The 20648-nt window shown below is 64.3% G+C and overlaps 2 protein-coding genes across 3 annotated transcripts in view; both read left to right on the forward strand.

The window, feature by feature from the left end:
* The window catches only part of BSN (bassoon presynaptic cytomatrix protein), a 93947-nt gene extending 78724 nt beyond the window's left edge, over window positions 1-15223 (forward strand). Inside the window, exons 5-12 of one of the 2 annotated variants that reach the window (XM_032698997.1) lie at window positions 888-7616; window positions 8346-10470; window positions 10783-11519; window positions 11836-11929; window positions 12038-12181; window positions 12345-12399; window positions 12486-12582; window positions 13102-15223. In XM_032698997.1, the coding sequence (XP_032554888.1) occupies window positions 888-7616; window positions 8346-10470; window positions 10783-11519; window positions 11836-11929; window positions 12038-12181; window positions 12345-12385 (9870 nt within the window). In that variant the 3' untranslated portion in view covers window positions 12386-12399; window positions 12486-12582; window positions 13102-15223. The remainder of the gene's footprint in view (window positions 1-887; window positions 7617-8345; window positions 10471-10782; window positions 11520-11835; window positions 11930-12037; window positions 12182-12344; window positions 12400-12485; window positions 12583-13101) is intronic. The other variant, XM_032698998.1, reaches the window with a different exon arrangement.
* A 589-nt stretch (window positions 15224-15812) lies between these two features.
* On the forward strand, window positions 15813-20506 carry LOC116792208 (acylamino-acid-releasing enzyme-like). The gene is made up of 22 exons (XM_032698983.1): window positions 15813-15863; window positions 16531-16660; window positions 16759-16885; window positions 16963-17062; window positions 17158-17233; window positions 17308-17471; window positions 17548-17685; window positions 17774-17865; window positions 17966-18006; window positions 18083-18204; window positions 18359-18419; window positions 18488-18585; window positions 18662-18713; window positions 18798-18886; window positions 18995-19133; window positions 19208-19291; window positions 19363-19443; window positions 19536-19624; window positions 19729-19919; window positions 19996-20098; window positions 20178-20284; window positions 20354-20506. Exons 1-22 carry the CDS (start codon window positions 15852-15854, stop codon window positions 20457-20459), a joined length of 2202 nt encoding a protein of 733 aa, XP_032554874.1. The 5' UTR covers window positions 15813-15851; the 3' UTR covers window positions 20460-20506.
* Window positions 20507-20648: the final 142 nt, after the last annotated feature.

Consider the following 20648-nt stretch of genomic DNA (forward strand, 5'->3'; position numbering starts at 1 on the left):
GGCAGCGTACTGGTATTTGCCTTCTATTTATTAGGATTACATCAGGTTGGGCAAAATGTGATAGTTCAGGTCATCTCTGGCCTTTGGATTTGTTTTAAAATAACATAAAGGCAGTTGGATTTGTCATGAAATGAAAAACTCGTTTCCCCACATTCCATGTTGCAGCAGTGGGCATTTTTCAAGCTCCTCGTCCCACTTTTTGCAAACTCAGTACAATTTTGAGAAACGTTTGGCTGCCTTGGGATAGTGTAACCCCATGAGCAGCCATCCCAGCAGCAACCAGCAGAGCCCCCCATGGGGAGGGGATGCAGCAGGAGGTCCCCACCAGCCAGGAGGGGTTGGCTGCCCCCCTCACCGCTGTGCAGCCCCCAGGGAAGAGGCTCCTTGTGCCCCAAAATCAAGTGGTCTGCAGTGCCTCTATGCTGGCAGGGTGACAGGCCCTGGGTGTGATGGCACTGTCCCCATGGCTCGGAGGCTTGTCCCCCACACTGCCTAATTGCAAAGCCAGTGAAAGGGGCCTGTTTATTTCTGCTGTTGTCTAATGAGGATCCTGGGGGCTGCCCTGCTTCTGAAGGGCTGTTTGGGAGCTGAGGACTTCCAGTTTTTTAAACATATTTATTAGTTCCCTGATGCCTTTGTCCCCAGGGCCATTTGCTGTGCCACACCCTGCTTGCAGCACTCCCTGTCACCTGCCTTCGTTAGCACACACAAGTTGCTGCTGAGCCACTGAGTTGGGGACATGGAGGGGGCCCCCAGCCTTCATGCTGGGCTGGCTCCCAGTGCTGCCCAGACCTTTTGCGTGCTCCCTGGGAGTGGGTTTTGGGGGAAGCAGGGGCAGCAGCTCCAGAGCCGCCCAGGTCTGACACTGTGCTCTCCCTTGCCCACAGGATGGGAGCAAGCCTTATCCCCCAGACCTGTCCCGCAGCCCCCAGAGCCTCAGCGACACCGGCTACTCCTCCGATGGCATCTCCAGCTCGCAGAGTGAGATCACCGGCCTGGTGCAGCAGGAGGAGGAGAAGCTGAGCAGCACCGGGCTGGCTGGGCAGAGCCCCCCCAGCCCCTCCGAGCTCACCAAGCTGGAAAGCAGCATGCGGCCCCTCCTGGAAGGCCGGGGTGCCCCACCAGAGCCCACCGAGCCTGGCAAAGGCCGTTCGGAGACACAGGAGGATCAGCGACAACGGCAGCGGCCACGGTACCTCTCTATCACCCCCGAAGCCTTCGACTCGGACGAGGAGCTGGAGGACATCCTGGAGGAGGATGAGGAGTGGGATAACCAGCGGGAGCGGCGGGAAAGTGCTGAGTCCTCAGATGAGTTTGGCAGCAAGCTGCGGCACGACTACGTGGAGGACAGCAGTGAGGGGGGCTTCTCCCCAGTGCCCCCCCGGGCCAAGGGCCGGGAGGCGGAGGTGAGCGATGAGGAGTTCATGCGGAGGCAGATCCTGGAGATGAGTGCGGAGGAGGACAACCTTGAAGAGGAGGAGGAAGGCTACGGGCGCACCAAGTACAGCATCCCCAAAGCCGGGCAGAAGGCCGAGGCAGAGAAGGGCAAAGAGCCAGCGCCAGCCAAGCGGCGCCTGCCACATGGTGCCAGCAGCATGTACACGGAGGAGAGGAAGGAGGTGGAGGCAGCAGAGGGTGATGACTTGAGCACAGCCCAGGGTGGGCTCCGGCGATTCAAGACCATTGAGCTGAACAGCACAACTGGCTATGGCCGGGAGATGGAGATGGGCCAGGAGCCAGACACCAGCCTGGACCGGGAGCCCGAGCTGGAGATGGAGAGCCTGACAGGCTCCCCTGAGGAGCGCTCCCGGGGCGAGTATTCCTCCACCCTACCAGCCACGACGCCCAGTTACACCTCGGGCACCTCACCAACCTCCATCTCCTCTCTGGAGGAGGACAGCGACAGCAGCCCCAGCCGCCGGCAGCGGCTGGAGGAGGTGAAGCAGCAGAGGAAGGCTCGGCACCGCTCACACGGCCCCTTGCTGCCCACCATTGAGGACTCATCTGAGGAGGAGGAGATGCGGGAGGAAGAGGAGCTGCTGCGGGAGCAGGAGAAGATGCGGGAGGTGGAGCAGCAGCGCATCCGGAGCACAGCACGCAAGACCAAGCGTGACAAGGAGGAGCTGAGGGCCCAGCGGAGGAGGGAGCGCTCCAAAACCCCCCCCAGCAACCTCTCCCCCATCGAGGACGCCTCCCCCACTGAGGAGCTGCGACAGGCGGCAGAAATGGAGGAGCTGCACCGCTCCTCCTGCTCTGAGTACTCGCCTTCCATCGACTCAGAGGCAGAGAGCTTTGACGCTGTGACCTCCAAGCTATACAAGTCGGGCAGCGAGTACAACCTGCCCACCTTCATGTCACTCTACTCCCCGACAGAGAAGGTGGAGACCGGCCCCAGCCAGCCTGCCAGCAAGCCCCTCAAGAGTGCTGAGGAAGCCTATGAGGAGATGATGAGGAAGGCAGAGATGATGCAGAAGCAGCAGGTCCAGCAGGCCCAGCCGGCCTCTTCCTTTGGCAGCACCTACCAGCAGGTTGGCTACCGCGGCACCGAGGGCCAGAACGGCTTCGAGTACCAGTATGCTGACGAGTACCGGTACGACAGCGGCCTCATGCGCCCCTCCCAGCCTGACTATCCCAGCGCCCTGCCGAAGGTGGGAGCAGTGTATGAGGAGATCCTGCAGACCTCGCAGAGCATCTCCAGGATGCACCAGTCCTCTTCCTTCGACCTGGCCCTCGAGCAGGGTGAGAAGGCAAAGGGGCAGGAGGAGGCGTACCAGGAGAAGCGCTTCCTCAATGCTGAGAGCGCCTACGCCGAGCTGTTGAAACAGAATGGCGGCCCGCTCACCCCCGGCACCAGCCCCACACAGCTCTCCGCTCCTGTCTCCTTTGCCAGCTCCGACAGCAGCACGGGCAAAACCATTCCCGATGTCCGGGTCACCCAGCATTTTGCAAAAGAGGGGCAAGACCTAGCCAAGGTCCAGAGTGCCCCGGCAGCACCCAGCCCAGTATCCAAGGCTACCACCACTCCTTATGCCTACAGCAAAGGTGTCAGCACAGTGACGACAGCGGCGGGCAGCCCTGGGAGCACACTGCGGAGCTACAGCTCACCAGCTCCAGAGACCCCATCCATAGCTGGGAGAAGCTACACTCCAGCAAAGAGCACCGTCAGCTATGGCTCACAGACAGAGGACACCAGCAGAACCAGGACGGTGGAGATCAGTGTGCAGACAGCCAGGGAGAAGCTCCCAGCCATGAGTGACAGCAAGCCTACAGTGTCCAAGACATACCCCTTCTTCAAAACCTCCAGCCCTCCACTCTCTCCCACCTCCCCCACACAGAGTCCCACCCGCACCACAAAGGCCACAGCTGAGTTTTCCACGCAGACACAGAGCCCCATCCTCTCCTATGAGGGTCTCTCTGCCGCGGCTGCTGGCCCAGACACGTCTTCCCCCATGGTGGCACAGGGGACACAGACACCGCACCGGGCGGGCTCACCGCGCCTGACCCGGCAGGCCTCCTCACAGGACTCCCCCTTCATGGTGATCACACTGGCGGCCGACGCAGCCAGCCAAACCAAGCCAGTCAGTTCTGGCGCCTTGACGTCCCCAACCTCATCCCCCACCAGGCCAAGCCGGCAGCTGCTGGCCCACGGTTACACCCAGACACCGGAGCCAGAGCAGCTGGCAGGTGCCTACATCAGGGCACAGCCAGTGAAGGACCATGCCCAGAAAGCACCTGCCGTGACTTCAGCTGCTGATGGCATCACAGGGCTATACAGCTGGGGAGCGCTCCCTGCGGAAAACATATCCCTCTGCCGCATCTCCTCCATCCCCGGCACGTCTCGAGTGGAGCCAGGGCCCAAGGTGCCAAGCAGCAATGCTGTGGATTTGCGGACCGCACTGAAGTCTGCCCCCATCATCATAACAGACCAAGGCATGGATCTCACATCCTTGGCCACTGAGGCCAGGAAGTATTGCCTGACCCTGGACCACATCCCAAACCGGCAGTCCACAGCCATCCAGCCCTTGATCATCAACCTCAATGCCCAGGAGCAGCCCCATGCCATCATCGCAGCAGCCAGCACTGCCGGCCTGGCCATCGCCTCCCCCATGATCCTTTCACAGTCCAAACAACCTGTGGTCTATGGAGACCCTTTCCAGAGCCGTGTGGACTTCGGGCAGGGGACTGGGAGCCCAGTGTGCTTGGCACAGGTGAAGCAGGTGGAGCAGGGAGTCCAGACAGCCACTGTCAGAGCCAGTGGGGTAGCCAGTGGCAAGCCCGAGCCTGCCGCTGGCCCCCAGACCAAATTTGCAAGGTATGGCGTGCCGGGCCAGATGGCAAAGAAGGATGTGCTTCTCACACAGACTGGCGGGGTGCAGAATGCTGGTGGCCTTCCACAGTCCTTCCCACCAGAGCCGGGCTCGGAGGTGTACCGGGCAGTGCCGGTGGAGCTGAAGAGCCAGAGCCCTCTCCTTGCCCTAGGCGGCAAGAAGTCCCAGGTGATGATGGTGCAGATGGAGGAGGCAGCTACTGGCCCAGTGACCAAAGTGCTGAAGGAGGAGGCGCCGACCAATGTGCTGGACCTCACAGGCGTGAAGCCAGAAAGCCAGGTGGCCTGCTGTGACATGGTCTACAAGTTCCCCTTCGGCGGCAGCTGCACCGGCGCTTTCAACCCCACCTCCAAGATGCCAGAGAAAAAAGCTGGGGAGGCAACAGTGGCACCTGGACGGAAAGCCAGCGGGCCCCTCTATGGCAGCAGAGAGCCAGAGCTGCCGGAGACCTTCCCCTACCGGGAGCAGCCAGCCCCAGCACCTGCACTCTATGAGGAGCAGAAATTTTATGCAGCTAGCGCCTTTGGCCGCCTCTACTCTTCTATGTCAGACACAAACCTCTCTGAAATCGGGATGGGCTACTACCATACGAAGGGGGATCAGCCTTTCCCCTCCCCAGCGGGTGATGCCGCTGTGGACCTGAGCACCATGAAGCACTCCTACAGCGTGGGCTTTGCTGAGGGGGGTTACCTGGGCCAAGGGCTGCAGTACGGCTCCTTCTCCGACCTGCGACAACCTGGAGAGCTGCTGAGCCACCCATTCCCCATGCGGAGGTACAGCTCAGCCTCCAACATCTACTCTGACTACCGTTTCTCGCCCCGGGGGGACCTGGCCAGCTTCCAGGAGTCCAGCCTGGCCCACTACAGTGCCACCACGGCACGCGAGATCAGCCGCATGTGCGCTGCCCTCAACTCCATGGACCAGTACGGGGGCCGGCATGCCAATGGCCCCGACATGCTGCCCTACGGCCCCAGCGCTGGGCAGGGAGGCACGGGGGGGCTGGCAGCTCAGCAGCAGGGCCCTGTACCGCCCAAACCCGGCGGGATGTACAACCCCACCTTCCCCGAGGGACGGCAGGGCTTCAGCAACCTGGCACAGTACAATGTTCCCGGCGTCCGCCTGGGCGCCATCCGGCAGATGCTTCCTTCCACTGCAACCGTGCGGGCTGCTGACGGCATGATCTACTCCACCATCAACACGCCCATCGCCTCCACGCTGCCCATCACCACCCAGCCTGCCTCAGTACTGCGGCCCATGCTGCGTGGGCTGTATAGACCCTACGGCCCTGGTGGCGTAGCAGCGGTCCCACTGGCCAGCCTGGCCAGGCTGCCCGTCGTCACCCCCCGTGTCCCGCTGGCAGCACAGGGCCTGTACCGCTTCCCAGCCCCGAGCCACGCAGCCCCAAGTCATGCAGCCCCAAGCCACGCAGCCCCAAGTCATGCAGCCCCAAGCCACCCGGCTCCAAGCCGTCCAGCCCCAGCAGCCTCACTGATGGAGACACCTGTCTACCTGGGGAAGCCTGTCGTCAGCACAGCACCAGCAACGGTGGGAGCTGGTCCCACTCCCAAAGCCCCTGCTGCCCCAGCTGCCCCCACCAGTGGCTTGCAGAGAGTGGAGCCGCCACCGGCTGCCCCCCGTGTGGAGGCACCGGCAGCACCAGCAGCCGCCAAGGAGAGCGTGCAAGCAGCCGCAGCGCCCAAGCCGCCACTGGATGGGGCTCTGCGGGAGGAGCGGGAGCGGGAAGAGGAACGTCAGCGCAAGCAGCAGGAGCACGTGCTGCAGCTGGAGCGGGAGCGCGTGGAGCTGGAGAAGCTGCGGCAGCTGCGGCTGCAGGAGGAGCTGGAGCGGGAGCGCGCGGAGCTGCAGCGGCACCGTGAGAAGGAGCAGATGTTGGTGCAGCGGGAGCTGCAGGAGCTGCAGTGCATCAAGCAGCAGGTGCTGCAGCAGCAGCAGGAGGAGCGGCACGCACAGCTGGCGCTGCAGCGGGAGCAGCTCGCTCAGCAGCGCCTCCAACTCGAGCACATCCACCAGCTCCAGCACCAGCTGCAGCAGCAGCTGGAGGAGCAGAAGCGGCAGAAGACCATCTTCCCTGCGCCCGTCGAGCCCACCGCCCGCCCACCTGAGGGGCCCGCCGAGGTGCCACGGGGGCTGCCACACAACGGGCAGGCATGGGCCCCACCGGGCCAGGCACCCCCAGAGGGGCCCACCGGCCCCCGCTACCCTGTGCCGCAGCGGCCACTCAGCAGCTCAGCCTCAGACATGTCACTGCAAGTTGAGGAGTCCTGGGAGCCCGGCCGGGGCATCAAGAAAAGGAACTCGATGCCACGGCTGCGGGATGCCTACGAGAAGGAGGCGACACGGGAGGCCTTCATGGCAAGGAAGACAGCGGACAGCAGCGTGCAGACAGACGAGGAGGATGGTGAGGAGCGGTACATGCTGTCACGGCGACGGCGGACGCGGCGCAGCGCTGACTGCAGCGTGCAGACAGACGAGGAGGACAGCGGGGAGTGGGAGCAGCCTGTGCGCCGCCGGCGCTCCAGGGCCTCACGGCATGCCGAGGCCAGCGCTGAGGGCAAGACGGACGGGGTGACCCGCGGTACAGCCAGTGTGGGCATCCAGACCATCAGCGACTGCTCAGTGCAAACAGAGCCCGACCAGCTCCTCCGTGTCTCCCCCTCCATCCACATCACCACCCATGACCCCCGGGTGGAGATCGTGAAGTACATCTCGGCCCCGGAGAAGACACAGCGGGGTGAGAGCCTGGCCTGCCAGACGGAGCCAGAGCCAGCCCCTCAACCTGGCGTCGTGGTCCCCCAGCTGACGGTGCCCACCACCATCCCACCCTACTCTACCAACCTCCAGATAGTGAGCACAGGCCCCCTAGACCCCCACGCAGTCCGGCAGCAGACCCTAGGCAAGTTTGAGAAGAAGAAGCCAGATCCCCTGGAAATCGGCTACCAGTCCCATCTGCCGGCCGAATCCCTCTCCCAGCTGGTGACCCGCCAGCCACCCCGCTCTCCTCAGGTCCTCTACTCACCCGTCTCACCCCTGTCCCCCCACCGTCTCCTGGAGTCCTCCTTCGCCACCAGCGAGCGGCTGAACAAGGCCCACGTCCCCCCGCAGAAGCACTTCACCACCGACTTAGCCCAGCGCCAGCAGACGCTGCCACGCCCCATCAAGACCATGCAGCGCTCCCTCTCCGACCCCAAGCCCATCAGCCCCACTGCTGAGGAGGCCGGCAAAGACAGGTTTTCCCTCTATCAGCACCCACTGCTGCCCAGCACCCAGGTATGTCACCACAGGGAACAATCTTCCCCTCAGGGATCAGCCCCGGGAGGCACCTCGGGACACTTCAGTTTCATTAGCACTGCAGCAATTAATATTTCAAAAGGCCAGCTTCCTGTGGCAGCTGATGGCAGCCAGTGGGCACAGACATGTGCACCGACACTGGCAGCCAGAGGGAGGCCTTGGATGTCCACTGGCTGCATGAGCCTGTCAGCAGGCAGGAGGTGCTGTGGGATGGCAGGATCAGGGCTGTCCCCTATCCCATTTCCCCTGCTCCAGCTGGGTCCCCCTTCTCACATGAGGAGCCACCATAACCCGCAACTCCACCTTTGTCCCTACACACTGAGGTTGCCTTGAGCTGCTAAGTGCCCAGGCAAGAGCCACGGGGCAATTCCTGGGGCAGCAGCACCCCAGGCAGTCTCCTGAGTCCCTCTGCCATGTGCCCGCAGATAGAAAGCATTTTTTGCAGCAGAGGGCACACACATGGCCAGCCTGGCACTTGGCCGGCTGCCACCCCCGGTAATTACTCACGGAAAGCGCCCTGCCTGTTACTTCCATCCTATTTATTGCGCTTTTACATAAACGCTGCTTCCTCAGTGCATGGGGGAACACGTGCACAGTGGGACGCCTCACCACAACCCCCGGGGCATGGGAGGAGCGCTGTGGTGCTTGGGGTGGGATATGGGGGGACACCCACCTGCCCCCCTGACCCAGTGTCCCTTGGCTTTGCAGGTGGGGGGGCTGCAGTCAAGCTCACTGGCACGCAAGGTGAAGCGGACACTGCCCAGCCCACCGCCCGAGGAGCCCCACGTCCCCCTGGCCAGCCCGGCCGCCTCCCAGCTCTACCTGAGCAGCCTGGCCACCAAGGCCACTGCGCCGGTCACCAAGGCCAGCCTGCTGAAGGAGCTTGACCGTGACCTGAGGCTGGTGGAGCATGAGGCCACCAAGCTGCGGAAGAAGCAGGCGGAGCTGGACGAGGAGGAGAAGGAGATTGATGCCAAGCTGAAGTACCTGGAGCTGGGCATCACCCAGCGCAAGGAGTCGCTGCTGAAGGATCGGGGTGGTGGGCGGGACCACCCCTACCTGCGCTACCCTGGGGACCGCCGGGACTACCTGTCCGACAGTGAGCTGCACAGCCTGCGCCTCGCCGCCTATGACGGCGCTGGCCTGCGCCCCACACCTGCTGGGCAGTACCCCGACTACACCGCCACCGCTGCCGCCGCCTCCTACGGCGCCTACCCCTACCCCGCCCCACAGGGCCCTGCTGCCTTCCCGCCGCCGCGCCTGCAGCACCCCCAGTACCCTGCAGCCAGCACCTCGCAGGATGGCTTGTCAGCAGCCCCACTGCCCACCTTCACCTCACCCGCTGCCTTCCCAGCCCACGGCACCACATACCCAGAGCTGGCCACGCCAGCCCAGCCAGGCTTCCAGCCCCCAAACCCCTACCAAGCCCCCAGCACCTATGCCGGGGCAGCCGCCGTGCCGGCGGCACAGCCCGCCCTCTATCAGAGCCCAGCAGACTTAGCTGGCGGGCACCAGAAGCCACGGCAGACCTCACTGGCTGACCTGGAACAGAAGATCCCCACCAACTACGAGGTCATCAGCGCAGCCACCAGCTCCTCTGCCGTGCCTGACGTCACCTTCAGCACCGCACCGGCGAGTGGCAGCTACGAGCAGTACAAGGCACCTGAGACCCGGCCGGCCGAGAGAACCAGCACAACACCAGGCCCCTCGGCCAGCTACTCTTCTGAGTCCCTCTACACCAGCCTGGAGCAGAACATCCCCCGTAACTATGTGATGATTGAGGACATCAGCGAGCTCACCAAGGAGAGTCCAGCGGTGGAGGGGCACAAAGCGGAGCCGGTGGGCACAAGCGTCGACAGCCGCCACGTCAGAGAGAAGAGCGACCTGGGGGACACTGAGAGCTCCAGCCGGCCCTGCTGTTACACCAAAGCTGAGGAGGAGTCTGAGGAGGACATCTATGACCACCATGGCCCTGACTATCGTGGGAAGAACAGCTACTACCGGGGCACAGAGAGCAACGGCAGAGTATCAGGGAGCTCCACCAGCTCGAGCTACTACTATGGGGACAGTGAGTACCGGCATTCCTCACGGGTGGACAAGCATGGCTCTGGCACACCACTACCGAAGCATTCATCCAAAAACCTGGCACCCGCCGTCATCTCCTCCAAGCGCAGCAAGCACAGGAAGCAGGGCATGGAGCAGAAGATCTCCAAGTTCTCGCCCATCGAAGAAGCCAAAGACGTGGAGTCAGACCTGGCCTCCTACTCAGCAACAACCTCAGTTGGCAGCAGCAACGTGGCCTCCAGGGCCAAGAAGCTGCAGGATGAGATCACCTATGGCCTGAAAAAGAACGTCTACGAGCAGCAGAAGTACTATGGCGTCTCCAGCCGGGATCTGGTGGACGAGGACGAGCGGGTCTACTCCAGCAGCAGCAGAACCCGCTCCTCTGGCTATGGGGTGGAAAAGTCCTCTGGCCGGGAGATGGGCAGCCGGAGCAAGTCCTATGAACGGGAGGCCATGGAGCGCTCCCAGAAAGTCAGCTCCAAGCCCTCGTCCCTCAGCATGAGCCAGAGCCGCGGGCGGGCGCCCATGCGCTCGCAGCCCTCGGAGGAGGAGAGCCCTGTCAGCCCCCTGGGGAAGTCAGTGGGGGGGTCACGCACTGCGGGGGGGCCAGGCCCTCAGTCTGCAGGGGACCCCTGCTCCCAGTTCTGCTCCAGCCACTCGTTGCCTGATGTGCAAAAGCACATCAAAGACGTGCCAAGGAGTCACTCGTACAAGCACGAGGAGGGCTACGGCATGGACGATGCCCATTGTGTTGTCTCAGACAGCGAAGGTAACGGCTCCCCGTGGTGACCACCCCAGAGCATGGCACTTCCCCGGGGCATGCCTGTCCGCTCGTATGCAGAGACACTCTCACCGCCTCAGTTTGCTTGACACGTGCCTTCCTCCCCCCACCCCGGGTGTTCGGTGTTAGCCGGTCCTGCACGGTGCCCCACAGCGCCATGCCGCGCCGCGTCCCGTCCCCACCGGCACGTGCTGTCCCCTGCGCGCGTGCCCGCTGCTTGCCTCTCCCACTCATTGCATGGCTTCCGCCCGGGCAGCCTCGAGCGAGAGATTGACTGTGGTTTGTTTTTGGTTTCCGAAGCCTATCATTTGGGTCAGGAGGAGACAGACTGGTTTGATAAGCCCAGGGAGGCGCGGGCGGAGAGGGTCAGGCACTACGGTGGCCACTCTTCCTCGCAGAAGAGACCCCCAGTTAAGCACACCTACCACGATTATGATGAGCCCCCTGATGAAGATCCGTGGCAGCACGATGACTACCCCCAGCACCGTGAGCACCGGCACCACAGGGAGTACGATCGCCACTCTGGCACCTCCCGGCACGCCAGCGATGAGCCCCCGCGCCGCTCAGCAAAGCAGCACCCACGAGAGTCTGGCCGCCACGAGCCCCGCAGCCATGGGCCACCGTCCGGCCCCAAGAAGGCACAGCAGCCCGAGTCCCGTGCGCCTTACGGCCCCAGCTCTGCTGAGTATGGCCCGTCATCCCGCCCTGCTGCTCACCACCATGGCACCGAGACCCCCAAGGCACAGAAGCCTTCCCAGCCACACGTGTCGGCCACGACAGCGCCCAAGTCGGAGCCCCTCGCACACCCGCAGCAGCCGGCGGCCAGGCCGCAGCAGGCAGGGCAGCCGGCAGCACGGCAGCAGCCAGTGGCACGGCAGGCTGCCCAGCCAGCAGGCTCAGCACAGCCCGAGGCCAGGGGCAGGACACAGGGACCTGCCTCAGCCCGGCCACCACAGCAGCAACCGGGACCAGCCCAGGCAGCAGGGAAGGCACCGGCCGCACTCCACGCACAGCCGGGCGGACACCCAGCACCGGCGGTAAGTACAGGCTTGGCCGGCGGGGCCCCACAGTTCTGCCCGGGATCAGACCGGCTGGCTGTGGCCAGGGGGTGGCAGAAGGGCTGGAAGAGCCATGGGGCAAAGAGTATCCCACCCATATGCCCACCACAACCATCCCTGGGTGCCCTGGGAGCAGCCATCCCCTCAAGGAGACATCCCTATGCCCTGGATCCCTTGCTGCCTCTTTTGGGGCCCTGGAACAGCATTTGTTTGTGCATTTCTTCCTGGCCTGCGCCACACCTAGAGGATGCTCTGCTGGGAGAGTGAGCCCTGAGAGCTGTTTTCCCCATTCCAGACAAAAGCAGAGCCGACGGACACATCCAAACCCGCAGCGAAAGTGCCACAGCAGCCAGGGAGAGCTCCAGCAGCACAGCCCCTGGGAGCAGCAGGTCAGTGGGCCCCAGTGGCACAGTGCCATCTGTCCCCTCTCATGCCAGCTGCCTGGCACCCCCAGCTGGGCCTGTCCCCTGCTAACAGTGGTTTTGTTTGTCCCCCAGCAGACAGCAAGGCCGGTCCAAGGGCGGCCGGGCCACGTGGTCCCGCTGGCATGGCCACGGGGCAGCCTGGTGGGGAAGGAGAGAGTGTCTTCTCCAAAATCCTGCCAGGGGGGGCAGCGGAACAAGCAGGCAAACTGACTGAAGGTGAGGGCTGCTCCTGGGATGGGGATGGGGCAGTGATGCTCTTCTGTGCCAAATAGGGTCAGGTGCTCTGGGGATGGTTGGGGTGCAGTGCTCCCACAGTTTGGGGCCTAGGGAGGGGGGGATTAGGGGAGCCACACTGACACCTCTCCCGGCTTCCCCACAGCGGTGTCAGCTTTCGGCAAGAAGTTCACTTCATTCTGGTGAGAGAACGGCACAAGGTGAGTGCAGATGGCACTGGGCACTGCGCCATGAGCTCTCCCTGCCCTGGCTGTGCCTGACATCCTCCTGCTCCCTCCTGCTGCAGGAGTTTGGGAAGCGAGTGGAGATTGAGTCGTTGCAGTGGAAAAACCTATGAAGAAGCCAATGAATTCAGCACGCAGCGCCAGACTCTGAGTATAACGGTGAGCACCCATGTAGAGGGCTGGAGAAGTTGGCTGCCCTTAAGGATGAATCCTCATACTGAGGTCCCCTCCACCATGCCATCCCTGGGGCTCCAGTGGCACTGCTGTTGCCCCAGCACATACTGAGCTCTGCCCTGCCACAGTCCCAGTCACCACTGTGGGAAGGACCTGGTGCATCCCCGTCCCTTCACTCTGGGCCACTCATCTCCATTTTCATGTCTAAGTGCCGGCCCCAAGCCAAGGCATGGGGGTTTGGCCTTGTTCCCCACTCTCGGCAGAGCCGTGTGGCCCGATGCCATGCGGATGCTGGTGCAGACCCTGGGTTTGCATGGAAGGTTTGGGTGGCCCAGGCTCTGCTCCGGGAGCCCGTCCAGCGCGGGGGCGGCAGCAGCTGCTCCGCCGGCAGTGCCTCTTGGCTCTCTGGGGCCCATTCGCTCGGGCCGGCACTGCTGCTCAGCAGGGCCCTTCCGCGAGGACGAGGCTGCTCAGACTAATGCCTCTCTCTCTGTCTCTCACAAGCTTTTGAAAGCAGGGCGATCCCTGGATGCTGGACCAAACAGCGGCCGAGCAGGGGCCCGGCGGACGCCCTGGAGCAGGTGCCCCCCACGCCAGGCGAGCAGCTCCAGCGCGGCACACGGCAAGCCCCGGCAGCCGCCACGAGGGGATGGGCCTGATACAGACCATTGGGTCGGGCCCTGTGGGTGGGCTGCGGCCCTTTCTCAAGATTATACGCAGAGTTGCTCCCTCCGAACCCCAGCTCTGGCCTCTTCATAGGTTTTTCCCCCCCACAAGCCGAGGGCTGGGCGCCATGGGCGCCACTCCTCCTTCCCAACCCCATCCGCCCCGCCGGGGCCGTCCCCGCGCCCCCTGCACTGCGGCCCGCTCCCGGCCCCGCCGGGGAGCCCCCGGAGCGCGTCAGCTAGGACCTAACACTGTTTCACTACCGAAATACGAGGCCATAGGACTCTGAGAGGCGGCGCGGCCGGCTGGGCGCACGTCCCAAAGCCATTGGAAGCATTGAAAGGGCCGCGCTCGCCCTCGCCACGCAGCCAGCGCGCCTGCCGCGGGCACCCCTTTTCTTTCAAGAACAGCCTTAATCATCCCACTTTGATTTCTGTGTATACCTCATCTGCACCGGGGGGGGGCACGGGGCGTCGTCGGGGGGGTTCCTTTTTTTCTCGGTTTCTTTGGGTTCATTTTCTTTTCGTTTTTGGGGTTTTATTTTTCTAAAGTTTATACCAAATCCTCTTCCCTCTTTGCTTTGTGCGATGAGTTAGCACACGGGCTGTCGTCTGTAGAAGCAATAGAGTGCAGGAGGCTACAAAAGAGCACAAATCCCGTGGAACAAGATCAGGAGAGCTTTGCCTCCGGCAGTATCCTTCCTTTTACTGTGCAATCCAAGTCCTTCTCAAGCCATTTTGCGGGGACGGCCAGCGCAGCGGCCGGCGGCCAAAGCCCACTCGCCCTGCCAGGAGGGGGTTCCCCAGGGGGGGAGGCAGCCCGAGGAGGGGGCTCACCCACACCCCGCCGCCTCCCCACGCTGGCAGTGCCCCGCCGGCACCCCCGCGGCGGGGGGCACCCGCCCACCCACCCGCCCGATGTTCTATGCAACGAAATAACACGACTCCAGAACAAGACCTGTGAATAGCTAATCAGTTCAATGTCGCGCCCAAGGGTTCCATCGCAAAGCGTGCCGCCGAGCGACCCGAGAACTACTCTGTACCGACCACCCGTGCGTATGAATTCGTGGCATGTTCGACCCACGGAGGGCCACTTTGCCAAAGGGCAGCCCTAGCGCCCATGACCGTCTGTCCCGTCGTAGAGCATGGCTTGCTACTTCTCTGCACGGTTCCACCCGCCTTTCAGTGCTTGCTGTTCTTTGCCTGGACTTTTCTTTTTTTCTTTTCCATCAGTCCATCGCTGTACTGAAAGCTCTTAGCAGATTTATGCACTTGTGATCGAGGACCCGGTTGCCGCGGGAAGCCCACACTCCGCGGCAGATCCCTCGCCGGGGGCTCTGCCGGTGCCCAAGGCTGGGGGGGAGGCCGGTGGCTGTGGGACGGGGGGGGTCAGCGTGGCACTGCTGGGGGCAGCCCCACTGAGGAGCCCCCCGGCCCCGCGCACACCCGCCGCCTCTCCCCGCCGCTGACAAGTGCAGAGCCTGAGGGTGCCTCCCCGGCCCCGCCACTCCTCGCGCTGTAAATACTTGTACAGTGTGTAAATCGCACGCGGGACCGAGACCCCGCCGGGGCCTATCTCGCCGCCCGAGCACATCCGCCACCTTGCCTTCGTGCCTGCCAGGACCGGGGGCACAGAGCCCACCCCCGCCAGGCAGGGCCCCCAGCCCGAACCGTGGCGATCTGGCTGGGGCGGGGGGACGGGGGGTGCAAAGACCGAGGGCCGAGCGCGGCTGGGCGCTGTCTCCAGCGGTGAGTGCGATGCCGGGTGCGCTCCCTCTGAACATTGTGACGGTGTGCGTGTCTGCTGTGCTCTGTGCCACCCGTAGTGACCCCGTACCGTGCCGTACTGTGCCGTACCGTGCCGTACCGCCCCCGCCGCTGTGTCGTGACTCCCTCCCAGAAGCTGCCCCCTCACCAGGTGTTTCTGTGGGAACAGAATAAAAAGGACTTGACACAAACCACGGACTGGTCCCGATTCCTGCCTGCCTGCGGGGGCGGGGGGTCAGGGGCCTGGGACCCCTGGGCATGGTGCGGGTGGCCAGGATGGGAGCCCCGTGGATCTAGTTGGCACCAAGCACTGGTGGGCTCTGCAGTCCACACCTGGGCTGCTGGGCTGGGTGTCCCTGTGAACACAAAGGACCCAGACTCGCCTCCTTGTCCAGGCTGCTGGATCCTGTGGGCTCCCAAGGGTCCAATCGCCTTTGGCCGCGGTGCTGCGTTGGGGGTCCCTGTACCCCCCAAGGGCCCGATCTCCCCGTCCTGCACATGGCCCCCCTGTGCCGCAGCCACCTGGTGGGGAAAAAAACGCGGGGCAGCCCAGAGGGTGCGGGGCCGCTCCCTGTCTCCCGGCTACGGCCTCAGAGGGGCCCCGCGGGCGATCGGGTGTCCGGGGGGGGAGCGGCCGCCGGGACACGTGGAGCGGGCGCGGGGGGGAAGGGGGGGGGGAGCGGCGGCTCCGCCCGCGCCCACCAGGGGGCGCCCCAGAGCGGGCGGTGTCAGGAGCGCCGCAGCCAATGGGAGGCTCCGCGGGCTGGAGGCCCCGCCCATCACCCCCGGAAGTGCCGCCGCTGACCACGCCCACGCCCCGACATGGAGCCGCCGGTGAGAGTCTGGGGGGAGCGGGTCAGAGTCCCGGGAGCACCTCCGGTCATGCCGCACCCCTGTCCTGCACCCCCAGGACCACCCCCCGGCCACGCCGCACCCCCGTCCTGCACTCCCGGGACCCCCGACCCTCACTGCCCCCGCTCCTTCCCCGCTGCTCCGGTGACTGCCCCGGCTTGGCACCCCCTGGCACCCTCCTATATCCCCCCCATGGACCCCGGTTACTGCCTCCCAGCGCACTCATACCCACTGGTACCCAGTAACTTCCCCGAGTACCCTCCTAGATGCCCCCTGTGCCCCAGTAACTGCACCCAGTATCCTCGTACCCACTGGTACCCCACTAAGTGCCCCGACACCCTCCTAATCCCCCCTATGTGCCCCAGTACTGTTCTCCAGTACCCTCTTAGCCCCTGGCACCCCAGTAGTGCCTTGGCTCTGCACCCCCAGTACTGCTCCAGCCCTGCAGTAGCTGCTCATCTACCGTTGTCCCCCTCCCGTGTACCCCAAATCTGCCCCACCTCTCCACTCCCAGGCGTTGTTCCCAGTACGCCTCTACTTCTCCCCGTGTACCCTGGTGCCCCAGTAACTGCCTCCTGTGCCCCATCACTGCCCGGTCCTTGCCCCCCACCCCTCACCCCACACATCTCCAGCCACTCTGATCCCGCAGGTGCCGCCACGCACAGAGGAGCTGTCGGAACTGTACCGGGAGCTGAGCCAGCACCCGGGGCTCAGTGCCGCCTGCCTTGGCCCTGACCTCACCACCCAGTACGGGGGCAAGTACTGCAGCCTCTACACCGGTACGGGGACGGGCTGTGCCCTCTGGGGACCGGGGGACCCCGGGTGGTCCCTGCCTGCCTGGTGGGGAGACAGCTGGTGTCCTCACCCCCCTCCTCAGAGTGGTCGCAGCGGGACCTGGCGAGGGCCGAGAACATCAAGTTCTGCCGCCAGTACCTTCTCTTCCATGATGGAGCCTCCATCGTCTACTCGGGGCCTGTTGGCACCTGCTCCGAGATCAAGGGCGAGTGAGTCTCATCCCACTCCCCACATGGGATCCCCAGGGTGCTGATAGAGGGGCTGATGGGCATCCACCCACCCACAGGCTGCTGAGCCGCGAGTCCCCCAGCGGGACACTGAAGGCCGTCCTGTGCAAGGTCCCTGGCAAGGAGAAAGAGAAAGAGAAGGAGAAGCAGTTCCTGGAGGTGAGGAGGGGTCCAAGGGGGGGCTGGATACTTGCTGTGTCTCAGGGCCAGATCCACGCTGTGTCTTGGGGCCGCCCCACGATCTCTGTCCCCAGGTGTGGGATCAGAACCGCAAGGTAAAGAGCATTGACCTGACAGCGCTGGACAAGCACGGCAACGTCTGCGACGATGGTGAGGGGCCCGGGGACGCCAGGGGCTGTGGGGTCCTGGGGGAAGGGGTGGCTGGTGCTGACCGTGCCCTGCAGACCAGTTTGGGTGCCTCGCCTGGTCACACTCGGAGACCCACCTGCTCTACGTGGCGGAGAAAAAGCGTCCCAAGGCCGAGTCCTTCTTCCAGAGCAAAGCCCCCGAGCTGGGCACCTCTGATGAGGACACAGGGCAGCCCAAGAAGGAGGATGCGCCCCTCAAGGTGGGGTTCACCCACCCACCCCGGGGCAGATGGGGGCTGGACAGGTGGCTGTGGGGCTGACGGAGCTATGTCACAGGGTGAGCAGTTTGTGTACCATGAGGACTGGGGGGAGACTCTGAGCACCCGCAGCGTGCCCGTCCTCTGTATCCTGGACATCGAGGGCAGCAGCATCTCAGTGCTGGAGGGCATCCCTGAGCACCTCTCTCCTGGCCAGGTCAGGATGGGGAGCCGCAGGGAACTGAAAGAGGGAGATTTTGGGGGCCAGCAGCCATCTGAGCCACTCATCTCCCCTCTCCCTGCAGGCTTTCTGGTCCCCTGAGGACACTGGCGTGGTGTTTGTGGGCTGGTGGCACGAGCCCTTCCGCCTGGGGCTGCGTTACTGCACTAACCGCCGGTGAGTCCTCATGGGGCACCCCACAGCCTGAACCCCATGGTGAGTCCATGTGGGGCACCCCACCCCACAGCCCCACCATGACACCCCTGTGTGCCGGCAGGTCAGCACTCTTCTACGTGGACCTGACGGGTGGGAAATGTGGTGAGTGGCACAGACCCCAACCCTGCCGGCACCCCGGCTCCCCACAGCCCCTCACTGTCCCCTCGTGCCCATGCAGAGCTGCTCTCTGAGGACACCAAAGCCGTTTGGTCCCCACGGCTCAGCCCCGACAGCTGCCGCATTGTCTACCTGGAGAACGATGTCCTGGGCCCCCACCAGCAGTGCAGCCGCCTCCGCATGGTGAGCAGCACCGGGGGGACACCAGGGGAGGTAGCAGGGTGCCTCTGCCAAGGTGGGGGCTGGCAGGAGGGCAGTGGTGCCCCCTCTCTGTGCTGCAGTGGTGGCAGGCGGGATGAGACCCTGCAAAACTCACCCCATTCCGTGTCTCCCACAGTACGACTGGTACACCAAACAGACCAGCACGGTGCTGGAGGCTGTGCCACGGCAGGAGTGGGGTGAGTACAGCCCTCGGGGTTTCGGGAGGGACACAGGGGGACACTGAGTCCCACCACTGTCATCATAGGTGCCTTCCCGGGAATCTACTGTGGGGCACTGCCAGGGATGTGCTGGGCGGCCGACAGCCGCCGGATCCTGCTGGACACGGCCCAGCGCAGCCAGCAGGTGAGAGGGTGGTGGGGGCACTTGTTGGGGCCAGGCCAGGTCAGGGCTCCACTGAACTCTGCCCTCGTGCCCCTAGGACATGTTTGTGGTGGACACGGCGACGGGCAGCACGACCTTGCTGACAGCTGGTGAGTGATGGGCCAACGGGGTCATGCTGGTGCCAGAGGTGGGGAGGGGGTCACACCTGCAGGTCTGACCTCCCTACTCCCCAGATGGCCCCCGGGGAAGCTGGTCTGTCCTGACCATCGACCGGGACCTCTTGGTGGCCAGATTCTCCACCCCTAGCTGCCCCTCCGTGTTGGTAAAGTCACGTCCCCCTCTCCAGTGTCCACCAGGCCCTTGGTGCAGGCGCTGACCCTTCTTCCCAGTGCCCACCTCAACGTGAGCACTGACCCCTCTCCCTGCACAGAAAGTGGCCGTCCTGCCCGCTGCTGGCCATGAGGCACAGGCACAGTGGATCTGCCTGCAGGACGCACCCCCCGTGCCCGGAATCAGCTGGGGCATCCGCACCCTGCAGCCCCCTCCAGAGCAGGAGCACCCCCAGTATGGTGAGTGCCCGAGGAGACAAGGCTGGACTCCACCACCCCAACTGATCCCTGACACCCCCACCCTACCTCTGTAGGGGGCCTGGACTTTGATGCCATCCTGCTGCGCCCGACTGAGGGCCCCACTGCCCAGAAGCCCCCCCTGGTCGTGATGCCCCATGGTAAGAGCTTGTCCCCACCCTGCTGTACCCCAGCTGGGCAGCGTCACCCCCCCTGCCTTTGCCATTTGCAGGGGGTCCCCACTCCGTATTCACGGCCGGGTGGGCGCTGTACCCGGCGGCGCTGTGCCGCGTGGGCTTTGCTGTGCTGCTGGGTGAGTGACACTGGGGCTCTGGGGCACTGCCCACGGAGGGGCTGGGGTGGGGGCACAGAGGAGGAAGGGCTCTGACGCTGCCTCCCACCCAGTGAATTACCGCGGCTCACTGGGCTTCGGCCAGGACAGTGTGGCCTCCCTGCCCGGCAACGTGGGCACGCAGGACGTGCGCGATGTGCAGGTACGGCCCGGCACGTGGTCCTGGGGCACACACGTGCTCCCATGGGTGCCCCGAGTAGAGAAAGCAGGGCTGCCCACCTCAGTGGGTGTCCCCTGTGGTGGCAGCTCTGCGTGGAGAGGGTGCTGCAGGAGGAGGCGCTGGATGCCAGCCGGGTGGCACTGGTGGGTGGCTCACATGGCGGCTTCCTGGCGTGCCACCTCATCGGGCAGTTCCCCGACACCTACCGTGCCTGTGTGGTCCGCAACCCTGTGGTGAACATTGCTTCCATGGTGGCCACCACAGACATCCCTGACTGGTGAGCACTGCTGCCCATGATCTCCCAGGCTCCCTGCCACACCAGCCCCACACGTGCCCCTGACTCTCACCCACAGGTGCCTGACAGAAACAGGGCTGCCCTACGCACCTGATGCCCTGCCAGACCCAGCCCAGTGGACAGAGATGCTGCACAAGTCACCCATTCGCTATGTCGACCGGGTATGTCCCCATCTCTGTCCTCATCCCTGTCCCAGTCCCTGCCAGCAGTGCCAGTGCTGAGGCTATGTCACTCCCACAGGTCCGTGTGCCCGTGTTGCTGATGCTGGGGGAAGACGACCGGCGTGTACCCCCCAAGCAGGGGCTGGAGTATTACCGTGCCCTCAAGGCCCGGGGGGTCCCCACACGGTGAGTGGAGTGCGGGTGCCCGGGTGGTGGGGTGCAGGCATGGCACTAACCCCTCTCTGTCCTCCGCAGGCTGCTCTGGTACCCAGGGAACGGCCACGCGCTGGCTGGTGTCGAGGCTGAAGCTGATGGCTTCATGAACATGGCGCTGTGGCTGCTCAAGCACCTGGAGTGCTAAGGGCCCCCACTGCTGCCACACCCCCCAATAAACGATGTAGCTCAGCATACTGGTGTCTCTGGTGGTGGTGCCCCAGGAGCTGGTGGCCACTGGACCTTTCACCTGCGCGGGTGGGCAGTTGTGCCGCCAGGAATGCGTTGGGCCGTGGGGAAGGGTGAGCCCTGCCTGGCCGTCCTGGGCAGCAGCTGG

Source organism: Chiroxiphia lanceolata, chromosome 11, assembly GCF_009829145.1.
Source record: "Chiroxiphia lanceolata isolate bChiLan1 chromosome 11, bChiLan1.pri, whole genome shotgun sequence".
In the NCBI taxonomy this organism is placed as follows: domain Eukaryota; kingdom Metazoa; phylum Chordata; class Aves; order Passeriformes; family Pipridae; genus Chiroxiphia; species Chiroxiphia lanceolata.

Bases quoted from the DNA above. Each gene is read 5' to 3' on its own strand.
- LOC116792208 (XM_032698983.1), top strand. The intron at 17,472-17,547 runs GTGGGGTTCACC...GCTATGTCACAG, and splicing joins AGGAGGATGCGCCCCTCAAG to GGTGAGCAGTTTGTGTACCA. The intron at 18,887-18,994 runs GTAAAGTCACGT...CTCCCTGCACAG, and splicing joins CTAGCTGCCCCTCCGTGTTG to AAAGTGGCCGTCCTGCCCGC.